We start from the raw sequence: 22796 nt of genomic DNA, 5'->3' as shown, positions 1-22796 counted from the left end.
CCCAAAAAGGTTGCACATTGAACTGGAACCAGGAAGGACTTCCTTTCGTTGATGACAAATCCTAACCCCTGAAGGCGGTTGACCGCCGTCTGTAACTGAGACAAAAGCTGTTCGGGACATTGATCCAGAAACAGCATGTCGTCCAGGTATACGATCATCCTCGCACCCACAGAACTCCACTACCGGCCGAAGGACCTTTGTGAAGCACCACGGAGCGGAGGAGAGTCCGAAAGGGAGTGTGGTGAATTCGTAAACCTGACCGTCCCATCGGAACTGCAGAAAACGCCGATGGGGGAATATGGGAACCGTCAGGTATGCGTACTTCAGGTCGAGTATGACCATCCAATCTGACGGACGCAACAAATCGCCCCTTTTTGGAGGAGGGCGAAGACCTCTCTGGCACTAAATCTGCATCTCGCTGCGAGAAAGAAATGGGACGGGGGCGATGAGACTGACATGGACTGCCATGAAACTCCAACTGGAAGCCCTGGACCGTCTGCAGCACCCAAGCATCGTTTGTGAGGGAAACCCAAGCAGAGAAGAACTGCGCCAAGCGTCCCCCAACCTGCAAGCTCACCGAGGGCAGCACACTCACCTCTTCCAGCACCTTGCTGCTGGCCTCTCTGGCCTCCTCAGCCACGGAACCGCTGTCCTCTTGTCGGGTAGAAGTTATTGAAGCTGGCGTTATCCTGGAACTGCCCACGGCCGGAGCCTTGCCCCCGATTGGAGCTGTTGCCATGGCCGAACAAGCGGCCCTTACCACGTCCAGCCCTCTTGAAAACCCGAGGGGTTAAGACCTTCTTGATATTGGACTGCGCCCTGTCAAGGGAGGTAAATGTTGCCACGAACTTGCCTAGCTCCTTGACGAAGGGGTCCCCGAACAGGCCCCCTTGCGCCACAGCACCAGCATCCGAAGAGGCGAGGTCACCCAACTTGGGTTCAATTTTAATAAGGAGTGACCTCCACCTCTCTGTGGAGAGCGCACAGTTGGCGTTCCTGAGGAACACAACCGCCCTCTGTGCCCAGTTAGAGAGAACCTACGGGGATATAAGATACCCTGATACCCTGACACCTTGGCTTCTTCAGCCATGTCCAAGATCTTGGTCATCGGCCATACCGTGTCTAGCAGTTTATCTTGGCAGTTACACCACAAGCAATCTATACCCTTTTTAGGGTCCCTGATAAACTTCGCTTAGAAGTTCTCCATCTTCTGACCTATGTCAGGAGTCAACGCCACCTTGCCTTCTAAGGTGGGGCGTGGGCACTCCACCCTAAGGCGGTTGCGAGCGTCCTTATCAATGGGCTTCCGCAGGCGACTCGCTACATAATGGGCTACCTTGTTCCCGGGTACCCAGTCCGAAGACCGAGGGTGGACAATGTCGTCCGGGTCCAACATATCAGATGTCCCTGCAGGGGCCGGAGTTGGCGCCAGGATCTAGCTTCCTCATCCGTATCTGGGGAGTCCCCATCGTCCGGAGGGTCAGGAGAAGCGGTCCTAGGTGTAGGAGGGAAATTGTCAAATGGGGGCAACTGGGCCAGCTGGGGAGGCTCTTGCGCCGAGAATGCGCTTTTTAAACGCGCAAACGCCTCAACATCAACCCTTCCAGTGTAGGGCTTCTTGCTAGGAGTGGAGGAGGAAGGGGGCGGGAGTGGGGGCCTGTGTGGGAATAAGGGCCACCAATTTCGCATAAGCCTCATCCAAACGCGCTGTGAGGCGCTGTTCCTCTGATCTACCGCTTTATAAATGGAACCGTCCACCGCTTGATAAAAGTAATCATCCCAGGGGACGTAATTAAGAGGGTCCTCCTCTTGGTACTGGCCCTGCTCTCCCGGCATAATGAGGTAAATTAGGCTCAGCAGGTACTCAAGAGCTCCAGGCAGCAGAATTTAAATGACCCCGAACAGGCACAAAATTAACGCTGGGAGGGAGCCCAGACCAATGTGGGTGGCTCACAGGCACACAATGTATAGGCAAAGCCCTGGGGACACTCCAGCCCTTCCCAGTTCCAGGGCAACTACCCGGGACAGTGTCCCACAGCACCACTGAAAGGTGCACAAATTACGACCCCGCAGGGTGTCAGCCAACCTTAATACAGACCCACCAGGGCTTTCAAACCTCACAAAAAAACGGGCAAAACCGATCCCTCAGGGTGTCACACCAGGTGCAGAAGGCAGCAAAGTTCTCTGAGGGCACCGCGCTCGAAATTCACTGATCTCTGGGGGAAAACTCGTGCTGACCAGAGAGAGGGAAGTCTGCCCCCTGGTGGCGGGAGTACCACACCGCACTACTTGCTGGGGTCAAAATCGCGTTAGGCACGCATTAAGCGTCCCGCGATTATAAGGGATATCTGAAAATTAGAGGCTCACACTAGAGGAGAAAATCAAAAAACGACTTATCTTGCTTCTGAGCAGCGAAGAAAGAGGAAGAGGAAACAGCACTGAGGGTCTGTGGGAGCTGGCCAGAGTGCGGACACAGACGAAGGACTACTTTTAAGACTGTTTTTCCCAAGTGTTCATGGGAGATGTAGTTTATTAATGTTTGGTGTTGCTTTTGTGAAAAAATAAAGCCAAGGAAGAAGGCACAATCCGAAGCCTCTGGTCTTGTCATAGAATTACGATACACCTTCGGCACTGGCATGCGCGATTAGTAATTGGACCATTGACATCTTCAGCAAGGCATGAGTAACTAGGAAACTCCTTGGCTCGCTCTTTTACCAACAATCAAGAGCAAGAAATAATATTATTTTAATAGCAGGGATATGTAATCGGGTAGTTTGGCAACTACTTTTTTGATAAGTTGGTTAGGGATATTTCGCTGTACCTTTTCTCCAATTCACTTGAACGTGTGAGTACAACTAAGATGTTGAAATTGAGGTTGACATTCATTACCCCTGCATGGTTAAGGTAATTTAGGTACACAAATCTTGATCCATTCATGTTCATGGTTCACCCAGCATTACTGATAAAGGGGTTAATGTGGGGAGGAGTACTGCACCACAGCCCAGCATCTTTACACTTAAGTTTGTCTCCTGAATAGTTAGTGCTGGGTACATTTGAAGATCTTGCGTTCTAGAAGAACATTTGTCAGGCAGTTAGGGCATCTTTCCAGCTTGTATGCCCTAAAAGTGACACAGTTCTGCCACATTCGAACATAAAAGTCTGCCTTCTCTAGTTCCAGGCACATGTGTCGCGCCCAGGATGGCTCTCCAGAGGTGCCTCCCGCCAGAGTGACTTCAGACATTAACAGAATACCCCTGGACATGGTGATCGATTTGCTGTTGTGGTCTTATGAGATACCTTTGTACAAGAGAAACCTTTTTCCACCACCATCAGTGGCCATAATAGTAATGTTTACATTTTCCCTGGGGCGCGGTGCTCATCTGCAGATCTAAGGTCTGCGGGGGCCCTGGTATTACTCATAAACCTGCTCAGGCTGAGGTTGATTCCCTTGGCCATGAATTCTATCTTGCTCACCCTTTGAGTTCGGACTGACAAAATGACCACAATGTGGCATTTCAATAAGCAGCGAGGCATAGGGCTTCAATCTCTGAGGCTGTGGGCCTGGTTACAAGGTCATGGCCACTAAGCATCTAGCAGTATTCCTGAACACTAGAGCCAACTGCCTGAGTTGGTGCCATATTGCTGACCATGAGTGACATCTTCCTTCGAATTTGATCCAGAACATCATCTTCTAGTGATGTACACAGGTGGATTACTTAGCTACTTGGGAGAATGAACACCGCCCTTAGTTCTGTGCCCCTTAGTTTGTATTGCATTGAGCTTGAAGGGATACATTTTGGTTGTTGTGGAATTTTCTGCTTCACTATACATTTCCCACTTACTTTTTGACTTCTTGAATGTTGAGAAAATTGTGCCAAAAACCAGGCCAAGTATTCCAATCACCTCAGCCTGACCAAGTAGTGTGTGATATATAGAACTTTTGTGTTTTTTCCAGTCTTTCCTGTCAAACTATCTTTCAAAGTGGACCTCCTCTCCCAGTCGTGGAGGGGGCTGCTGGTTGTGTACCCCAACTTCCAAAGTCTCTAGTCTAATTCCAGGAGACCTGAGCACCTTTCTGCAACCACCGGATGTGGACAATGTTATTCTTTCAACTTATCGTGCTTCCATGTACTCTTTGTACACTGCCCAGTGGAACCACTACATTACCTGGTGTGCAATTGAGAATTTGGATCATTTGAAGGCAGACTTTTCAGATGTGTTATATTTTTCTTTTTCTCTTTCATTTTATCCCTGCAAGTTCTACAGTAAGCATATATAAAGATTGCATTGACACCTTGTCAATGTTCATGTACTTTCCTGCAAAATACACAAGATGATGGACGGAACGTTGCACATTGGCAAAATATTCACCCCCAGCCACAGATCTGGGTTTAATCCATAGTTATTTTGCTCACCACGCCACCCCAATGCAGGCATGGCCATATGCAAATCAGTCTTGACCCTGTACCTCATGGGAACAGTCCAGCCCGCACTGCCAAGCCATGTCTTCCCTGGACCGGAATCAAGCATCCTAGGACCAGTTTCTGGCTTTCAGCCGTCATCAGCCAGGATAGCTTGACTCCAGTGGCATAGCGAGCACGGGACCCACGTCTGGGCATAGCCTTCCCACATAGGGCGAACAGCAAAACACACAACGTGATAGACTGAATGTTGCACATTGGCAAAACATTCACCCCCAGTCACAGATCTGGGTTTAATCCATCGTTATTTTGCTCACCAGGCCACCCCAGTTCAGAAATGGCCATATGCATATCAGGAATGGCATGGTGAGCAAAAAAACGACGGATTTAGGCCCAGATCTCTGTACTGGGGTGAATGTATGACATTGTTCTGCATTCTGTCCATCAACTGTTGTTTTTGCATTTACCTTCCTGATCAACATTCCTTCCTTAAGCCCCTGTTTGTTTTAAGAATTTTGAAAGGGCTTACATTTGTTTCCTCCTTGCATCTATTGTCATGCCCCACTGGGACCTACATTTGTTTTTGACATTCTTGATGGAGGTCCTATTTGAACCCCTACACAGTTGCCATTTTTACCCGTTGCCCCTTGAAACTGTTTTTTGTGGCAGTCACTTAAGCAAGACGTGTCTGCAAGTTGCAAGGGGTTTGCTTATCCACATTCCACCTGTTTCTAATGAGACAGATGGGTTCTGAGGACTCTCTTTCCTTTCAGAGGCAGTGACACCGTTTCATATGTGGCAGTCTATTGCTGGTCACACTTTTTTCACTCCCCCCCCATCCCATTAAAGTTAAAGAGAGATTACTTTGACTGTACTGTCCTGGAGTAGCCCATTATTTCACCTACCAAAAGATATATAATTTCTGACAATGGCTATTTGTAGGATATGTAGGCAGCAAGTAGGGTAGCACCGAAGAGGACCTTGTCACGTCGGATCGTCCCAGAGCATTCAATGTGATATGCTCGTGCTAAAAGGAACCTCTAGAGGAGTAACCACTAATTCCTACCATACTGAAAGTTTCAACATAGGCACTGGCCACGTGAGATCCTGTGGCAGATATTTAGTTTGCAGCCACATTGGCTTCCCTTCACATTTTTGAAAAGCACTACTGCTTGGACATGGCAGTAGAAAGGATGGCCCTTTTTCTCGTTCCATGCTGCAGGGTGTCCTTGTCTAACCACTTCTCCTGACACACCAGTTAGGAGCAGTTAATGCCCTGGTATCTTTTCAAAAGATGATGAATCTACAGGTAGAAGAAGTACTGCAAGAAGAAGTAGTAATCAGAAAAATGTTGCACTGAACACATATGTTAATTCAGATGCTGTCCCAGTCTCTGACTCAAAGGGCTCATAATAATGGAGGAGGCCTGAAACCAACTCACAAGGTTGATGCTGTATGGCTCCATTGACGCTACACATGTACCACATCGAGCAGCTAGATTTTGGGAATGTTTTGCTAACTTTCCAGCTTCAGCCTGGTGTCTGGGGGTTTTCAAAAAGGTGAGAAATCAACAGGTAGATAAATGTTCCACCAGAAGATCTTTACCAAACATAAGTAACTTTTTCATTTTGAGTATCTGGTTGTTTATGTAAGATGTCAGTCTGTCTTGTAAAATTAAACAAATTGCAACCCACTATTTTTATCTCAATGCATTTCTTCTTCTCTATCCCCAGGGCGTGATTGACTACATTTTCTATTCCAAGACTCACATGAAAGTACTCGGTGTCCTTGGACCTCTGGATCCGCATTGGATGGAAGAGAATACGATCACTGGATGTCCACACCCTCACATCCCATCTGACCACTTCTCACTGTTAGCGCAGCTTGAACTTCCTGCTGCGCTCCTGCCTCTTGTAAATGGTGTCCACTTGCCTAGCCGGAGGTAGTGACACCATGCCCCTCGCGGGCCACCTCCTTTTTGTTATGGACATGTACAGTTGTAAAATTAAATATTGACAGGAGTGAAGTATGGCCATCCGCTATGCTGTTTCTTCAAGGCTCCTTCCAGTGCGTGTTTGCTGTGAAAATATGCACATTTTTGGTGCGTTTTGGTCTAACTTGACACTAGGGCTGGAACCAAAGTATTATTTGCATGCTGGTTTTAAATTAGTACTTCTTTTAATTGTTGTACCTTGGAGGCTGGGTTGTTTTTTTTTTTTAGCTTTTGTGTGGGAAAGAGGGTTCGCAAGAGAATGAGGAGAGCTTTAGAAAGTGACACAAGACCATTATGTAGCTCTTAATTTGCCCATTTTCCAAACTACGTTTTCTCGGGCTAGCATTTATTGCTTTTAAGTATTTAAAGCAACGATTTGAAATCCGTTAAATATAAACATTTACTGTTTCAAAGTAGCATTCCTTAGTGGTCAAAATGAATTGTAATTTAAATGTAGTAACTCCATTGCGAATTTTCAGTAGTTTACTTAAATGTGACATGAAATGCCACCATTACCTTCTCCCAGTACTGCGAGGCAATATTTTAAAACCAAAGAGGGGTTCTACTCTAAGGACCCAAGTTAGAATTTGGTGATTATTTACTCTGTCACAAACGAAACAGGTATCCTGTCCACCGTCCTACAAGTGCCATTGGATATGATGCACTACTAAGGAAGCGGACGGGATATCAGTCGCGTTTATGACTGAGTAACCGGCCACCAAACTCTAAATCAGGCCCAAAAATATAACCTTTGATTAAAGAATAGTTTGTACTGCTAGGGCAGGTTTGAAAAAAAATGGGCTTGTCTTTCTGGATGCATCGTCAGAATCTCTTGTTGAAGTTGGCCGGTAAATTAACCAGCTATTTTTATTAAAATGTAAAAGCACCAGTTGCTGTGTTGGGCAAACATTACTTCCTGACTAAGGTGAATACCTTTACGGTTAAGGCATCTATTTATATATTCTGCTCAGTGAACTTATTCCATAGCATCTCAGGCTTCAATAAACAAATCTAGTAAATCTGCAGTTTGCATCTTAGTCGTTAGTGATGACTAAGTTGATTGGAGGAATGAGTCAACTAAAAAGGTATCCTCAACATATGTCCTACCAGAAACCTAATCCACAGCATATCATGGCAATTTACATTAAGCCATTTTGAGTGATACAAATCTACTTTTAAATTTCCATCAAGATTATATATTGCACAACATGTCTGGACCTGGCAGAGCTAGACACAGAAAAATATGTCCTCTCTATTGATGTTAATCTTCAAAACACAGAGAATGTTTTATTTGTTTTAATATGCATTGTTGACTGTTCCCAAAGCTTCGAGAGGTTCCGCAATAAATTTCAAGTTTGTTTGATCCCTCTTGTTGAATTGGAGTAAAAAATAATCCTTGCCTCTTTAATACATTTTACTTACCATCCGACTTACTGACTTAAAGTACCAGAAATCTTGTTCTGAGATGCAGATAAGGAACCGTAGCATTCGTTTTTTTCATAGTTTCTTTCATAGTTTCTTTATGTAGATCATAGGCCAACTCCGTATCAATGAAACAGTGCCTGAAAAGCTCAGTGTTAAGGACTGACTAGCTCAAGGGGCTGCCAAGTCGGTTTTCACTCGTGAGTGAAAACCGACTTGGCAGCGTGAAAACCGACTTGGCAGCCCCTTGAGCTAGTCACTACGTTAAACAGCTCTCATTTGGTACTAGTGCTATATAAGAATTTATTTTACTGAAGTACAAGGAAACTTTACCTTATTTGCCCTGCTTGCATGCTGATTTGTACCAGCTCATGTTGCTTTTTCAGTGTCCTCGTATCAGGAAAAGGAAAAACTAAAGGCAGAGAAATTGCATTGTTGCAGTTTTTTTGGATAAATACACGCTGGATTAGATGCAACATATTTTGTAATATCAATGTTTAGGATGAACTGAGATTGGTACCAGTAAGCACATAGATTACAGCAGATGGAAAGTAATTTCGCCACTATTTGAGACTTCATCCTGCTGCCTTTATGTAGGGTACCATCTGGGTCTTAATTTTGCTTGTGGTTGAGCAGTAACTGGTTTGCAATCCTGTTGAAAGACTCAGCCAATTGCCTGTGTGGTCATTGTTGTTGGCACCATCCCCAATGTGCTAGGGAAACACCAGCTGAAAATGTGCAATGTTGCTGTATCTGATTTTTGAGTTCGGGAGTAATTGCTGGGTACTGTTATAAGCCTTGAGATAATTATTTTCCTGACGTAGTTGCCAAACAACCATCACTCTCTTTTATAAGGTTCTCCTTATGTAGCTGGATGCGCAAAGAACCATGTGGGCTAATTTGAAACTTGTTGGTTTGTGACTGGACTGTGTTTGGACATTTTGATTAAGTACTCTGTAGTTACAGATGGCCTCAGTACTCCATTAAGTGGTGGCTACCTATGTTAACCATTTTCCCCTTTATTATTCTTCTTTTGCTGCTACGGGATTTGATCTGCAATACATCTTAATAATATTTTACACACTTCTTTCCTCAATATCTGATATCCATAACCTAAAGTGAAAAGTAGGCATTCAGTTAAAAGAGGTTGATCAAACACATATTTAGCTTATCAATCTAATGAAATCACACTGACAGGCAAACCAAATTCCATTCTATCCAGTAAATGTATATTATTGGTGAAAGAACACATTTCAGTCTTTGATTTGCATAATTGTCAGTCAGTCCCAAATGGCGCGCAGTTGTTTCTTATGGATAAATCCTTTTGCTATCCATTTGTGTATTTAGTGGAGAATATTCCTTGCACGAGTTTAATTAATGGCCCAGCAGACAATAGACTGTCGAAAAGCAGCAGAGACTGCCAAAAAGTGCCTACTATCACACTTGTCCATAAGAATAAGAAATTAGTTGGGTGTGATTTAGCAGTGATTCATAGCACTGAGCATCTAGTAATAGGATGTGTTCTCTTAAAGGTATCCCTTTAACAATACCTCGTTACACCTATGTATAAAAGGGTTTATGTTGATATAGACCATATACAGGGAGATGTGTGAATGTGTACAGTGCTAGACATAGACTCCTATGTAAACATATGAATTTATATTGAGGTCCATAATAGGGTAAAATAATATTGGAAAAATATTCTATGTAGACAATACCTTTGTTATTTAGGGGTGGATGGGAATAGGTTTTGCTCTGGAGGGCTGCACTAACAGAATACTCCTCCTTTGCCTACATTTATCAAGCAACAAGAGCAAAGGTTCCAACCATACTTCACTCCCAATATTTTTTTAATCTGTTTGTATAAAATGGAATTTAAGTTTCACCTGTAATGATTGTATAGGAACCACGCAGATTAAGCTTCACTGGTCCCTTTTGTACTTTTGGATATGCATAAGGCAAGGTGTTGCTTTGGATCTTCTCTGCTTCCAAACACACCCTTTATAACGTCCATTGTCTTGTATATTTTAAAATTGTGTTTTTATAAATAATAATTCTGTCAGTCCTCATTTTAAAGTGATTTGATGCTGCACGCCAGCTGACGCACTAGGACATCGAGAGAAGTAGAGAGACGAGGTTTAGTTGCATGGCGCTCTTTTACATAATGTTACTATGTGGAAAGGAGCAGTATTCATTTGGTGCTGCCATTTCAGGTGATCAGTAATGCTGCAGTCGCAAAACTGTGGGAGTGTGGAGTTTTCAAAGCAGTGAAACTGGTGAAATTGAGGGATGACACCTTTGTTTATCACCTGCAAAGCGGCATGAAAGGGGCGTGTGCAAATAAGCACTCTAATTATTCAGTCTGAATAATTGTATCTTTTTAGCACATTCCATTCAAACGGGGGCCCCTTCTACTTTTCAATTGCCTTTTACATCATCGAGTGAAGAAAGGGGCTCCTGGTCGATCCTGAATACTTGAAATCTTTTTCACAGTATGATGGGCGAACAAATACACACCATAATTTATTTTGTGTCAAAATTGTGTTACATTTTCGGGACAAAGCAGCTTCCTCAGGGCTGACACCTTTAAACAGCTTAAACTGTAATACTGCTCCTTGTAATATTCACTTTGTGTTCTACTCTCTATGTCTCCTCTCATCTCTGTAAGAAGCAGTGCTGCCTAAGTAAGCAGAGGAAAAACAAAACCTTAACACCTTTCTTAAAACAACTTTTTAAAACTGAGTAGTTTGACTGTAAAGAAGCTTTATGTAAAAAGGAAAAAGAAGAAAAAAATAATTTTGTACAAAGTAGCTGAATATTTTTTTTTGTTCTCTGACATTTTTCAATAGAGACTATGGATATTTGAAAACCAACGCTGTAAATGTGGATATGGCACAATGGGGTTCTAATATAACCAGATTTTCTTCATGTTTGCTTTTGTGTGTACGTTATTTCTACCCACTTTAGTTCTTGGTATCCAACAGGAAAATATTTGTTTACTGATTTCTTTTTTTTTAAGGGGAGCGTGCAGATGAATTTAAGCATTATGGTCTGTCCGTTTGCCTGTCTGAATCACCGAGTTTCAAATAAAGTTGAATCCTATTTCATCCTGGTTTGGAATGGGCTGGAAGAGTAACAGAAACTACACCCAGTTACCTTGATGTAATTAGCTGTTTTCTGGTTATATATTTCCGTTGACATGACTAAGTTAGAATAAGCATGGATCCTCTTTGAATGATCGCCTATGGACACAGTATTATTTTCCCTAAAGAGTGTTCTATTTTGATTAGCTTGTAAAATAAATTGATTTAGCTAATTGTAAAATTAACTTGGAGGCTGCTAAGTACTTTTGCAATTGAATATTGTATCTACTATCTTAATTTGGTTTTACCATCTAAGTGCAAACTTACAAATACTTTTCTGATAGCAGTTTACTTTGATGGTGATCACAGAAAGTTTCATTCTGAAATGCCAGATTTCCAAGCTCTTAACTTCCATAAAGCTCACAAATGTACTTCACGCCACAAGTGTGGTTTATTTTGAAAGTACTGGATTGTAATGTAAGTACGCAGGATTTGATCTTTGTTCTTCCAGGGTACCTCTAAAGCTTGCTTCCTTTTTGTAGTGCAAAGAAACGTGATTTGGAGATCTAAGGAAGGCATGTATTGTTATTGTTTCCTCTCCCAAGTATATGGAACTACAAATGTGCCATTGTGGGCAGATGATTATAAAATGGTTTGGGCTGTTTCTATCCAACCTTAAATCACTAGTGACTAGGTAATTGCCTCAGATCTTACTTACCATCTGCTTTCCTGAACTTCTCGGTATAGAGATAGTGTCAGACACCAATTTAACACCTTATAAGCCTCAAGAACAGAAATAATTTGAGTGGTGAAAGTGTTGTCATGGTTAGGACAATTACATGCCTCTTTTTTTGTAGGCATGCAAAGTATGAGCCAAAGACCTTTTTATGTGAACTGTTCTGTTGGTAATGTTCTAGAAAGTTTCAGACTTCTCTATTTCTGCCATTTTAACGAATTGTTAGTCATCAGAATTAAAACAAATATCTGTATGTTTACTTATTTTGCTCCATGCAGAGGAAGTGCACCCATCACTGATTAACATACTTCACAGTCTCAGTGGCACAGCTCAACTCGCTTTAACAACTCTGAAATGTTATAGTCCAAATCTAAGCAAAAGGCTGATTTATGAAAACTCTATCCAAGTACAAATCTATTTAAAAAATGCGAAACTACAAGAAATGCAAGCACACCATGAATGCCACATGTTAACCAATTCCAATCTACAACCGGTGCTGAATGCAATTTGGCAGTGACACTTCTGAGGCAGCGGGTTTAGGGGGCAAGCCATTATGCTTTTTCTCTTATTTACCACAGAATGAATTTTGACAGGATTGTTTGTATTTATTTGATTTGATATGCATTTGTCATGTTTTTATATTTTGAATTTTGGAGATTGCAATTGTTGTGCATTTCTCAACGATAAATGCCTTCCCTTTCATTAGGAAGCAATATTTGGCGGGAACTCAGTCAAAGAATGTGTTTGAAATCTGGATGTAGCTACGTTCACAATGAAAAAGTTATCTCTTTAAGCTCTGTCAAATTAGAAACCTAGCTCTAAGCTACATATTTCAGGTCAGGCATACTCTAATTGAAAGCAAAGTCATAAATGAAGGTTTCTCATCTTTCATGCCTTTTTGTGTACTTGAACTGTTTACGGTTTGAGCAACTTTTGGCCATAAGGTCGTAGCCTTTTTTTTTATTTGTTATTGTTTTTGGTAACACAAGGCCAATGAAGGGGTAAATTGTCAAAAGCATAGGCTCCGAGGAAGCCTTAGAAGAGTTTAGCTAAAGGTAGAAGAAATGTTATGATTTCTGATATGTCTTATTAAATGAACTGATACAGAAGCCTGCTGTTTTGGTAATTGCACCCTAATGTTGCTCTCCAATCCCCTACTCATATATGCGTAATGTGATACAGGCTTGGGTGGAAGAAAAATACTCTTTTAAACTTTTAAAATCTTACTCCTAAAAAAATTTTGCAGTGTGTTTACTGCATACCTGTGACAGTATTAGGTGAAAGCAATTTAGGTTGAGAATTAATATGGAATGAAAATGGCAAAGACCACAGGGTCTTATACACTTCTGACCACCATTGTTAGAAAGCATTTATTTAGCCTGCCTTAATGTTTGGTTGGCAAAACTATGCACATTTCCATGTAAGTCTCCTTTGAGATTCCACAGGCTATTCCGACATTCCAACTCTTAATGTTTTAGACGTCCTCATTATTGGTTTGGATATATAGAACACCTGGGATTAGCATGTAATAGTTGTAAAATTTTTGCTTAGATTTTTGGACGACATTTCTCATACAAATTTTGTCTTGTGTTAAAGCAAGTGTTGAGGTCAATAATTTGAAAACTGTAAATCACGCAGCAGTAATATTGTTAGAGGTACAAATGTCTGTTTTTCTAAAATGATTTAATGAAGTGCCATGTAATTGTAACTCGTTAGGTTGCTTAGTCTTCATTATTGAGCAAAATTAACTCATTGATCTGTGTCTATTTTTTATTTTTCATTATAAGAAACTGTGAGTATTACCGAAACACCAGCCATTCATTTGTCACATTTGATACAACTACAAGGGGGTCCCTGGATTGAACAGCTCAACTCAGGGGTTTTGCACACTGTGCAGAGTAGCAGTGAATGTGCAAGACATCCAGAGTTCTAAGGATCTGAATTAAAAATAGTAAGGGCAACTAATCTAGTAATAGTCTCGCCTTTTCAACACAATGGCAGCTCAAAAGGGAGGTGTTGTGGAATCTGAACTCCTGTTAAATGTTAAAATACATTTCCCCACTATGGAAATTCAGTACTGCTCACACATGATGTACAGGACTAAATGGTATGTGCTTGTTTTCTTGCACTTGTGAACTTCTCTCTTTCCCATAACCCTTGTAGGCAATAAATGACAATTTTGCAATTGCATCTCTTCGTGTTGTGATATTTTACGTTCTGTAGGTCCTCGGCTACATTTGGTAGGCATTTACCTAACATCTTCCTTACATTCATGAATCATTTTTTTCATTTCATTTCATTTCATAAGGCTTTATTCGGAACAAAAGGCAAGTCCATAAAAGCACAGCATAAAAAGACAACAATATAAAACAACAGTCAAAAGCAGGTGATACAGCAATTAAAAAGGTTAAAAAAGCATACTTTTCCTTACATTAATTGATTTAAGGAGAAAGGTAGCCGTATAAAAACAAACGTCAGGATGATGCAAGTTAAAAAGCAGGCTCATGCAGTCTCGTATTGTCCTAACTCCAAACTTCACAAACAGGGGTTTCAAATAAGCAATCCGCAGGTATTTGTACAACTGACAGAGCAAAAGAAAGTGCACAGTGCTTTGAGGGGTGGTATTGTCACACGGACAAGGGCCAGCAGGATGTAAATGCTGAGAGGGGAAAGCAACAAGGTTGTGGACTACTCCGATTCTCAGTCTAGTCAACACAAACCGATGTGCCTTCCAGGTCACCTGTGACAAATACGGTTGAAAACCCACAAATTCATTTAAATCATGATAAAGAACACAGGTTGAGAGTTCAGAGCTTTTTTGATGTCTCCTGGTGGAAAGCTGTTGTAAAAAACAGTGCTTAAGTTCGTTTTTAGACAACTCAGTGGTCCCACATCGATCCGCAGTGATGTTAATGTTAAAGATCTCACGGAAATTATCCACAATATACTTTAACCATGGGATCTTTAGATGATGGTCCAAAGAAAGGCAGTCAGAAATAATGGCTCTGCACAATGAGGTCTCTTCTTTTATCCAAATGGAACGCCATAGCATCAGTGGCCTAAGGAGGATCAAGTTGGCAAGATGGTAAATGCCCAGTTCATTGTGCACTAAAACATTAAAAACAGAGCTTGGCAGGCACAAAAGTCTCTTCAGGAAAGCATTCTCCTCAACCTGAAGAGACCCTGCCGTGGCGTAGCCGCATATGCCCGCTCCGTACAAGGCAATCGAGACACAACGGGACTGAAACATTTTAAGCATGTCATGAACCCGCCTGTCTCCCAGTTTCGTAGCCATTGTGAATATTCCATGAGCACTCCTCGCCATCTTAGCCCGGACATTCTTGTGTTCATTGGCCCAAGTGTTATTATTTGAGAAAGTGACCCCCAAGTACGAAAAAGTGTCAACAGCCTGGACCCTCTGTCCCTCTATAAAAAAGGAAAACTGTTTCTTTCTGTTCCTTCGCCCGCATTCCATAACATAAGTTTTAGATTTATTTAACATTAACTTTCTGCTTTTAATAAATAGCGAAAAGCCATCCATCAGCAGTTGAAGGCAGATGGGGGTGCGTGAGATTAGAACCGCGTCATCCGCGTACAGTAACACAGGGACGTTGTCCTCATTGATTTTGGGAGCATCCACTGCCAGAGATTTGAGAAAAGAATCAATCTCATTGATGAAGAGGGTAAAAAGCAGTGGTGCCAACACACATCCCTGTCTAATTCCACGCCCGATTTTAAACTTAGTAGTACATTCCCTGTTAGAACTGTAACGGACACAAGCACGTAGTTTAGCATAAAGACGTGCTAGGAAGAACACAATGCCCTCGGGTGCCCCTATTTCGATTAGCTTTGCCCAGAGAATGCCATGGTCCACCAGGTCGAAGGCACTACTCAAATCCGCAAAGCAGAGATAAATAGTGCCGGTCTTTGCTAGGGTATATTTACCGATGAGCAGGTCTAAATTTAGACACTGCTCAATCGTACCACGACCCTTCCTGAACCCAAACTGTCTCTCTGCTAGAATGCCATTAGCCTCCACCCATTCTTCCAACCTGGAGAAGTGTGGCTCACTGGTTAGAGGAGGCAGACCTGGAAGCAGAGGTCAGCCCGGGACCAGGGTTCAATTCCCGGCTCGGCGGGGTCTTGAGTCCTAAAATGTCCATGGACTCGACAATTCTCGCTCCGGTGCCTACTCGATTCACGGGTTCACACTCTGCGACTCTGGGCAATAGCTTGCTTAATCTCCACAACGGCCCCTCGCGGCGGGATGCCTGGCTTTCACCTTGCGGATACCCTGCTAGGGTTATTTCACAGGGGAATACCAGGACGGGTTCCCTAAGCAAGCGCTTAGAAACCGCTTGGTGATTTGCGCTATAGAAATTCCTGTACATTTACATTTACATTTACTAGAAGCACTCTACTCATTACTTTTACGGAAGAATCCAACAAGGAAATTGGACGATAGTTCTTAACGTCCCCTCGGTTTCCTTTCTTAAATATTGGGACTAGGATAGATTCTTCCCAGGTAGGGGGCACCTCGTTACGGACTGCTGCGTTGAAGATGTTAGTTAGCAGAGGCCCCCATACTTCCGGGACCAATTTATAAACATCAATTGGGACCCCGTCTGGACCCTGTGCTTTTCCTCCTTTGCTGACCCTTATGCTATCTAAAACCTCCTGGACGGTGATATTGAGTGGCGTATGCGGCCACCTATCCCCTAAATCCCTGGATGCACTGTCCGAATCAAAGATTTTAGAAAAATGGGAAACCCACTCCTCCTTCATAACGTTGGAAGTTAATTCGGGGATCTTATCATCTTTGAGGAATGGGGAATTAACTGTTTTCCAAAACAGGGTACAATTATTCAATTCAGCAGCCAGGGTCAAGTTGTCCCATGCCTCCTGTTGGAGTTCCAATTTCCTCCGTTTTAGGGTTTCTTTGTATCTGGCTCTAAGATCTACAACCAAACCCTTCTCTCTGGGCGTAACTGATAAAGCTGACTTTAGTTCCTTTAGGGCCAGGGTGCAAGCTGGATTATTATTTTTTTTTTTTTTAACCTTTATTGTACAGAAGGCGCTCACAGATACGGGCCTACAACCCACCGGGCTGGCCACCACAATAAGGAGACATACGAGGCAATACAGGAGAGACAACAGGATTTCTAAATAGCTCATATGAAAGGCAAAGGCAACAAGTCTTTGAGTCGCCGACACGGACAGGATAAAAGTAGGTTAATTTTATAATAGAAAAAAGGGTGTCACAGGATAAAGACAATCTGTAAAGTCCAGAGGGCCGTGGTGGGCCGTGAGCAAGCCGAAGTCTCGTAGACAGGAAAAGACCAAGAGAACAGTACATTTTGGCAAAGGCAGAACTTGAGTCCCACATCAAGAACAATCTCAATCGCTGCTCAGCACCCACCCACCACTACCAGGGCACAGAATAATAAAACAGCGAAAAATACGCTTACAAAACTAAAAGCCCTCCGTTACAACCACCCAAAGGAGGAAAAGAAAATAGGGGGGGGAAAGGGAAAAAAAAAGGGGAGGGAGAGGACAGCAAAAAAGGGGAGGGGGAAAGTGAGGGCGCAGCGTCAGTGCACGCCCCCCACGGCTAACAAAGCACCCAATACTAATTCGACACATGGAACTAGTGGCAACAGGAGAAATGAATGCGTAGTAAACCGTGACAGCAGACATACCAAAAGGGCCATGCCAGCAAAAACACCCCGGGGGGCTACGTGCCGACACCGCGCCACGAAATTAGGGGATACATAAGAGCCATAGAACCAAAAGGAGGAACAGGGAAAAATACAATAAACAGACCACCCCGCACAGCCCACCCTGCACCCCTGCAGAAGGCTATGGCCTACCCCCCAGCAGCGTGCCTGTCGCCCTAATTAGAACCCGAAATATAGAGAAATATAAGAAAGAAAGAATCACTTAGAATAAAAAGAGGGGGAAGGGAAAACAAGGAAAAACAGCGGGAGAGGAGCCACATAATCAAAATCCCTTCAGCTCCCACCCCCCCGCCCGAAAATACTCAGTGCCCACGGGAAGATAATAAACACACGGATAAACTCCAGGAACGTAAAGACGTATCAAACATAATCATACAATTATGAACAGATCATCCAACCATACCACAAAAGAACAGTCCACAGAGGCAAGATCAGCTCAACCCTGTCCTCGTTTTTCGCAAACTGTGGTCGTACAACACACCAGGAACCAGATCACATGGAACCGGAGGTGAATAACAGGGAGTCGAATCAAAAGTACACTCAAGTTATAGCGATCGCGACCCGGATGATCCAAAAAGTACAGTAACCACTTCAGGCAAAGTTCCGATGAGGATACGGAGAAAGCCGGTCCAGCGGCGCCGTCACAGGATCTTCGTTTGGCCATGTGAGGCAAAAGAGGAAAAAGAGACCCATCGAGGTCGGTCCAGACGGGATCCAGCCGGGGAACCTCCGGAGTAGAAGGAGGCACAGGACGAAGAAGCGCAGCGGACCCCCGTACCTCCACACCAACAGCAGCCTCCAGGTCCACGACCCCAAGGAAAGTTCCAGCAACACACAACAGAGATGAAGCCGCACAAACCGAGGGGGGCCCGGCAGGCCCAACAAAGGGACCCCTCTCCAGGATAGCGGTCGGTGCGGTCATGGATGCCCCCCAGGAGCGCAGGGCGGCGAGGATGTCGCCAAGCGTAGGCTCACCTTCACAGTATTCAGCAAACGTGCCGCGCGGCGGACCCGCATCGCCGGTCCCCACAAGGCCGAGAGTCACGGGGCCGGCTGCCATCTTAGAAGCCCGGCGGGGCCGCTGCGAACACCGACCCCCGCCCGGATATCAGCGGGGCAAAACAGGATACCGGCAACCACCAGCGGAGGTGCCACCAGGGCAGGAAGGGGAGCCACCAGAAGAAGGCGATGCGCCGGCACCCCACACGCCGCCGGCACCGTTCTCCGAGTCCGGGCGGAGGAACTCAAAATGGCCGGGCCGGAGAACAAAGGGGAAACGAGCCAGATGTACGGTCAACCCCGTCCATGGAAGTCAGCTCCCCAACACCGGGCCGCAGGATCGCCGGACCAGGCCCGGAAGGCCGCAATCGGTCTACTAGCACATCGGCCCCTCCGACCGACTCCACACCACCACCAAGGGCCGGCCACCGCACCCCGTCCAGCCCGGGTGCCGCCAAGGAGTGCCAGGCCCGGCCGCTCCGGAGGCCCCGAAGCAGACAGGGGCGTAACTCAGGATCCGCGACACCCAGGAATCACCGGAGCAAACGGTAAGTGCCTGTGAGTTATCGTCGTTCCACTGCACATCGTGGAATACTTCCCGGGGCAGGATAAAGTACAGGATATTTGTTGCAGACAGGAGAGTGAACGGAGCCGAGCTAAAACGCGGCCATCTCGGACGCGAGCTTGGCTCCTCCCTCGGTGCAAGCTGGATTGAACCACCCCCACAGGCGTTCCTCCTTGTGCTTAAGAGTACTAGTAAGCTTGGAGTCGATGACCGCATTAATACCAATAAAATACTCAATAGAGCCGGTGGTACCTTGATTGTCTTCTAAAATCCCTGTAATTCCTGCCAGGCAACTAGTAATGATTGAATCGGACATGATTTCAGCCTTATCCCCCTTCCACCGGAGTCTAGTGCCATTAGGTCGCACGGCCTCAATGTTGTTAATAGTACACCCCGGGATGGGGGTCCCTTTATTTTCCCATAGCATGGCCTCTCCTATCAGGCAATTGTGGTCACTAAGCTGGATGTCTATAACTTTAGGTGCCATAACCCAGGCCTCAAGACTCGAGGAGATACAAATAAAATCAATAACAGAATTCGCTCCCCGGCCTGTAAAAGTGAGGCAAATCTCCTCCTGTACATTTTTCTCGTTAACCATAATATACATATTATGTGAGTCAAGGAGACTGTTTAAAGCATCTCCATAATGGTTATGTTGATTATGGAGGACTCCATCTCCATGACAATCCACCGCCCCACATACCTTGGCATCTGAGAGTGGGCAGGTAGTGGCGTTAAAGTCCCCTGCCAATAACAAATCAAAGACCACATTGGAATCCTTGAGGATGTCATCCAATGCGCTTGATAGTGCTCTAACCACCTGATCCCTAGTATCATCAAAAACGTTGTTATAAAAATGTATTAATAAAATATTCCTGCCTCCTGTATTGTACAGCCATAAAATCTGAGAGTGTACCCCAACATGTACATATTTTTTGACCAGCAGAGGAGTTTGGACAGAAATCAAAATCAAAAGGCCCCCCTTAGCTCTACCTGATAGGGAACCGGTAGCAGGTAACTGGTAAGAGACAAAACCATTATATCCTTTAAAGTCCCTACACCAGGTTTCCTGTAAACAGATAATATCAAAGAAAGCTAAAAATTCAGTCCAACCCAGACAATCTGATTCGGACCTGGTACCCGCAATATTCCAACTGTCAATATAACAGCTGGAAAGACCGGAGACACCAGGCCCCAAAAGAGAACAATTACTGCCCTGCTGGAGAATAGCGATGTTAGTAGTATCCAGTACTGCTGGATCACCCTCCTTGCCCATAGGCGTACAATCTACAGTTGTCCCAGAAATATTAACCAAAGGTCCTGATATACAAACACTTTGTCCCATACCAGACGAGACCTGTCTTTCAAAAAGTTCTGGGGGTACCGTACACAGCTCCAATATAATGACTCCGAGCACCCTGCTGGATCACCCTCCATGCCCATAGGCGTACAATCTACAGTTGTCCCAGAGATATTAACCATAGACCCTGATATACAAACACTTTGTCCCCTACCAGACAGAGCCTGTCTCTCCAAAGATTCTGGGGGTACCGTACACAGCTCATGAATCAATATTGATAGACATTAAACCTGGCTTCTGGGTTTGTTGCAATTATGGGATCGTATTTAGCACTGTGGTTTTTTGGCTTTTATAAAAATTGACTAAATACATATATCGGTTTGTTTACTATTACTGCATAGTTTTTACTAAACAAAAAAAATAACATTTCAATACCATACTAAGGTGGTTAGTATATTCAGTATGTAGTAATTGAGCGGGTTACTCACCACCATATCCCTTGTGTATTCTTGGTCCATTAGGCTTATAACTAAACTGCTCCGGAAAGACTTTACCCTCACCAAAGAGACAGAGTACATGCCCCAGCAAAAAAAGGGGGGGAAACTGCATATACGACCAGCCTCAAAACCCTGGTAAGGTCAGTAGGGGTTGGGGCTGGGCAGGAGAATGCAACAGAGAGAATAAGGAGTTAGGGATAGCATGCACTTGGACACCTTCGGACACAGCTTATTCAAAGCAAAGGCTGGAAACCACATTCTCTTAAGGTACTACTGGCTCACTATTTGGTAGTTGAGCCATTCACAATGATTGGACACTGCAGGGGTTGATGGGTATATAAGATATAGTACATCATAAATGACATTTGTTCAACCTAAATAACAATGTCCAAAAGATAGAATTTGTTACTAAACATTACTCTTGGCAAAATAAAGCAGTGCCCCTCCAAACAGGCTATGATCTACACACCCAGTAAACAGAAATTCAGTGTTCTACCTTAAAATAAAATATCTGCAACATTTTGAGCAAGCAGAAATTGATTATTTGAATGGGGCACTGTGTATTTCGTTTTGAATTCACTCATATTTTATGACTTCTGCAAATCCTTGCCTCTTTAGTTCTAAAACCATTGTAATCTAGACAGTGTGTGTGCTACCTTTACGTTTCAGGTATTAATTACATCAGGAGTCTTTACAGCTCAGGTAAGTTTTGCTGAAATCACGTAAGGAGTCATTACTTCACAGGTAAATGCCATTAAGTTATTAACGTACTGAAATGTACTTTACCTTCACTATATATGGTTCAGTACAGTTAAATAAGTGAAAAAACTAAAACAGTAATGAAAATGCTACTTTTAGTATTAGTGATTGCTGATTGTCAAAATGTAACTTTTTAAATGTAACATTTCAGCAAAAAAAATTATTGTAATAATGGAAAAATTGGAAACAAAAGGGTATGTGTATATAGTTTTATATATTTATATGTATGTCTGTAAGTGTGTATATGTGTGTATATATATATATATATATATATATATATATATATATATATATATGTATATGTATGTGTGTGTGTTTTTGTGTGTAGGTATGTACATATACCGGTTTTATACATGGGACCCAGCAGTACCGAACAATGTCATTGGCTGGCCGCAACATGAAAGAAAATGCTTTGGCCTCCATTACAGCACTAGATGAATCGGCCCTTGTGTCCTGAAACTTTTTTTAAAAATTGAAAAGTAGGGGAAGAGTAGGGCACCCTGACTCCTGGACCTTAAGCGGGGAGCCCCAGAGGTGGCCCACATTGGGGACCAAAAACGTAAACATTCAGTGAGTCTGTCCCACGGGACTCTGACAAGAGCCTGTGTGGGCCCCTGCACTCTTGCGGTAACTGGAAAACAAAAAGGAAGATGAGGGATGGGTGTCCATGATTGGTTGCCACTCTGCAACAGGGTGTTGGCTGTAGGAATCACCCCCCCCCCCCCATTAAGCACATCCTCTGGCTCTTGGCGGAGGGGTTGACCACAGACGCTGCAAGCAGATATTACTTTAGGTTAATCAATGGGAATTCACTGAAAAAACAAAGATTACAGTGGAGTTATACTTAAATAGGGTAGTAATATTTAATATTTTAATGTACTTTAATAAACCTTAGGAATTCACTGAAAAAAAAACAAAGGTTAACTTGGAGTTATATGTTGATCTTCTAATCCTTAGGTTTTAAATCAAAAATGCAATTCACCAGTTATATGTAATTGGCATAGGAATAACTTGCACTGCTATGGTAAACAGCTTATGACTATACATATTACATCACTAATGACGTCTAAAATCTATGGCAATGCATGTTATACTAACTACTTGATCTTGCCATTGTTTTGGAAAAATGTGCTTCAAAAGAGATTTTTTTTATGGAAAGATAAATGTGCTTCCATTTAAATTACTGATCAAATAAAGTGGCAGCCTTACTCTTCCGCCATAGTTTTAATAAAAATAGGCATAACGATGATGACGTGTGAGCAAGTTGTTACAATATTTTAATC

General features: G+C 43.4%; 1 protein-coding gene across 2 annotated transcripts in view; it reads left to right on the top strand.

Moving 5' to 3' along the window:
* CNOT6L (CCR4-NOT transcription complex subunit 6 like) overlaps positions 1-10764 on the top strand; it is a 931406-nt gene extending 920642 nt beyond the window's left edge. Inside the window, exon 12 of one of the 2 annotated variants that reach the window (XM_078676356.1) lies at positions 6155-10764. In XM_078676356.1, the coding sequence (XP_078532482.1) occupies positions 6155-6367 (213 nt within the window). In that variant the 3' untranslated portion in view covers positions 6368-10764. The remainder of the gene's footprint in view (positions 1-6154) is intronic. The other variant, XM_078676357.1, reaches the window with a different exon arrangement.
* The last annotated feature ends 12032 nt before the right edge of the window (positions 10765-22796 follow it).

Source organism: Lissotriton helveticus, chromosome 2_1 (assembly GCF_964261635.1).
Source record: "Lissotriton helveticus chromosome 2_1, aLisHel1.1, whole genome shotgun sequence".
Taxonomy (NCBI): domain Eukaryota; kingdom Metazoa; phylum Chordata; class Amphibia; order Caudata; family Salamandridae; genus Lissotriton; species Lissotriton helveticus.
This window is presented reverse-complemented; position numbering and strand designations above follow the sequence as displayed.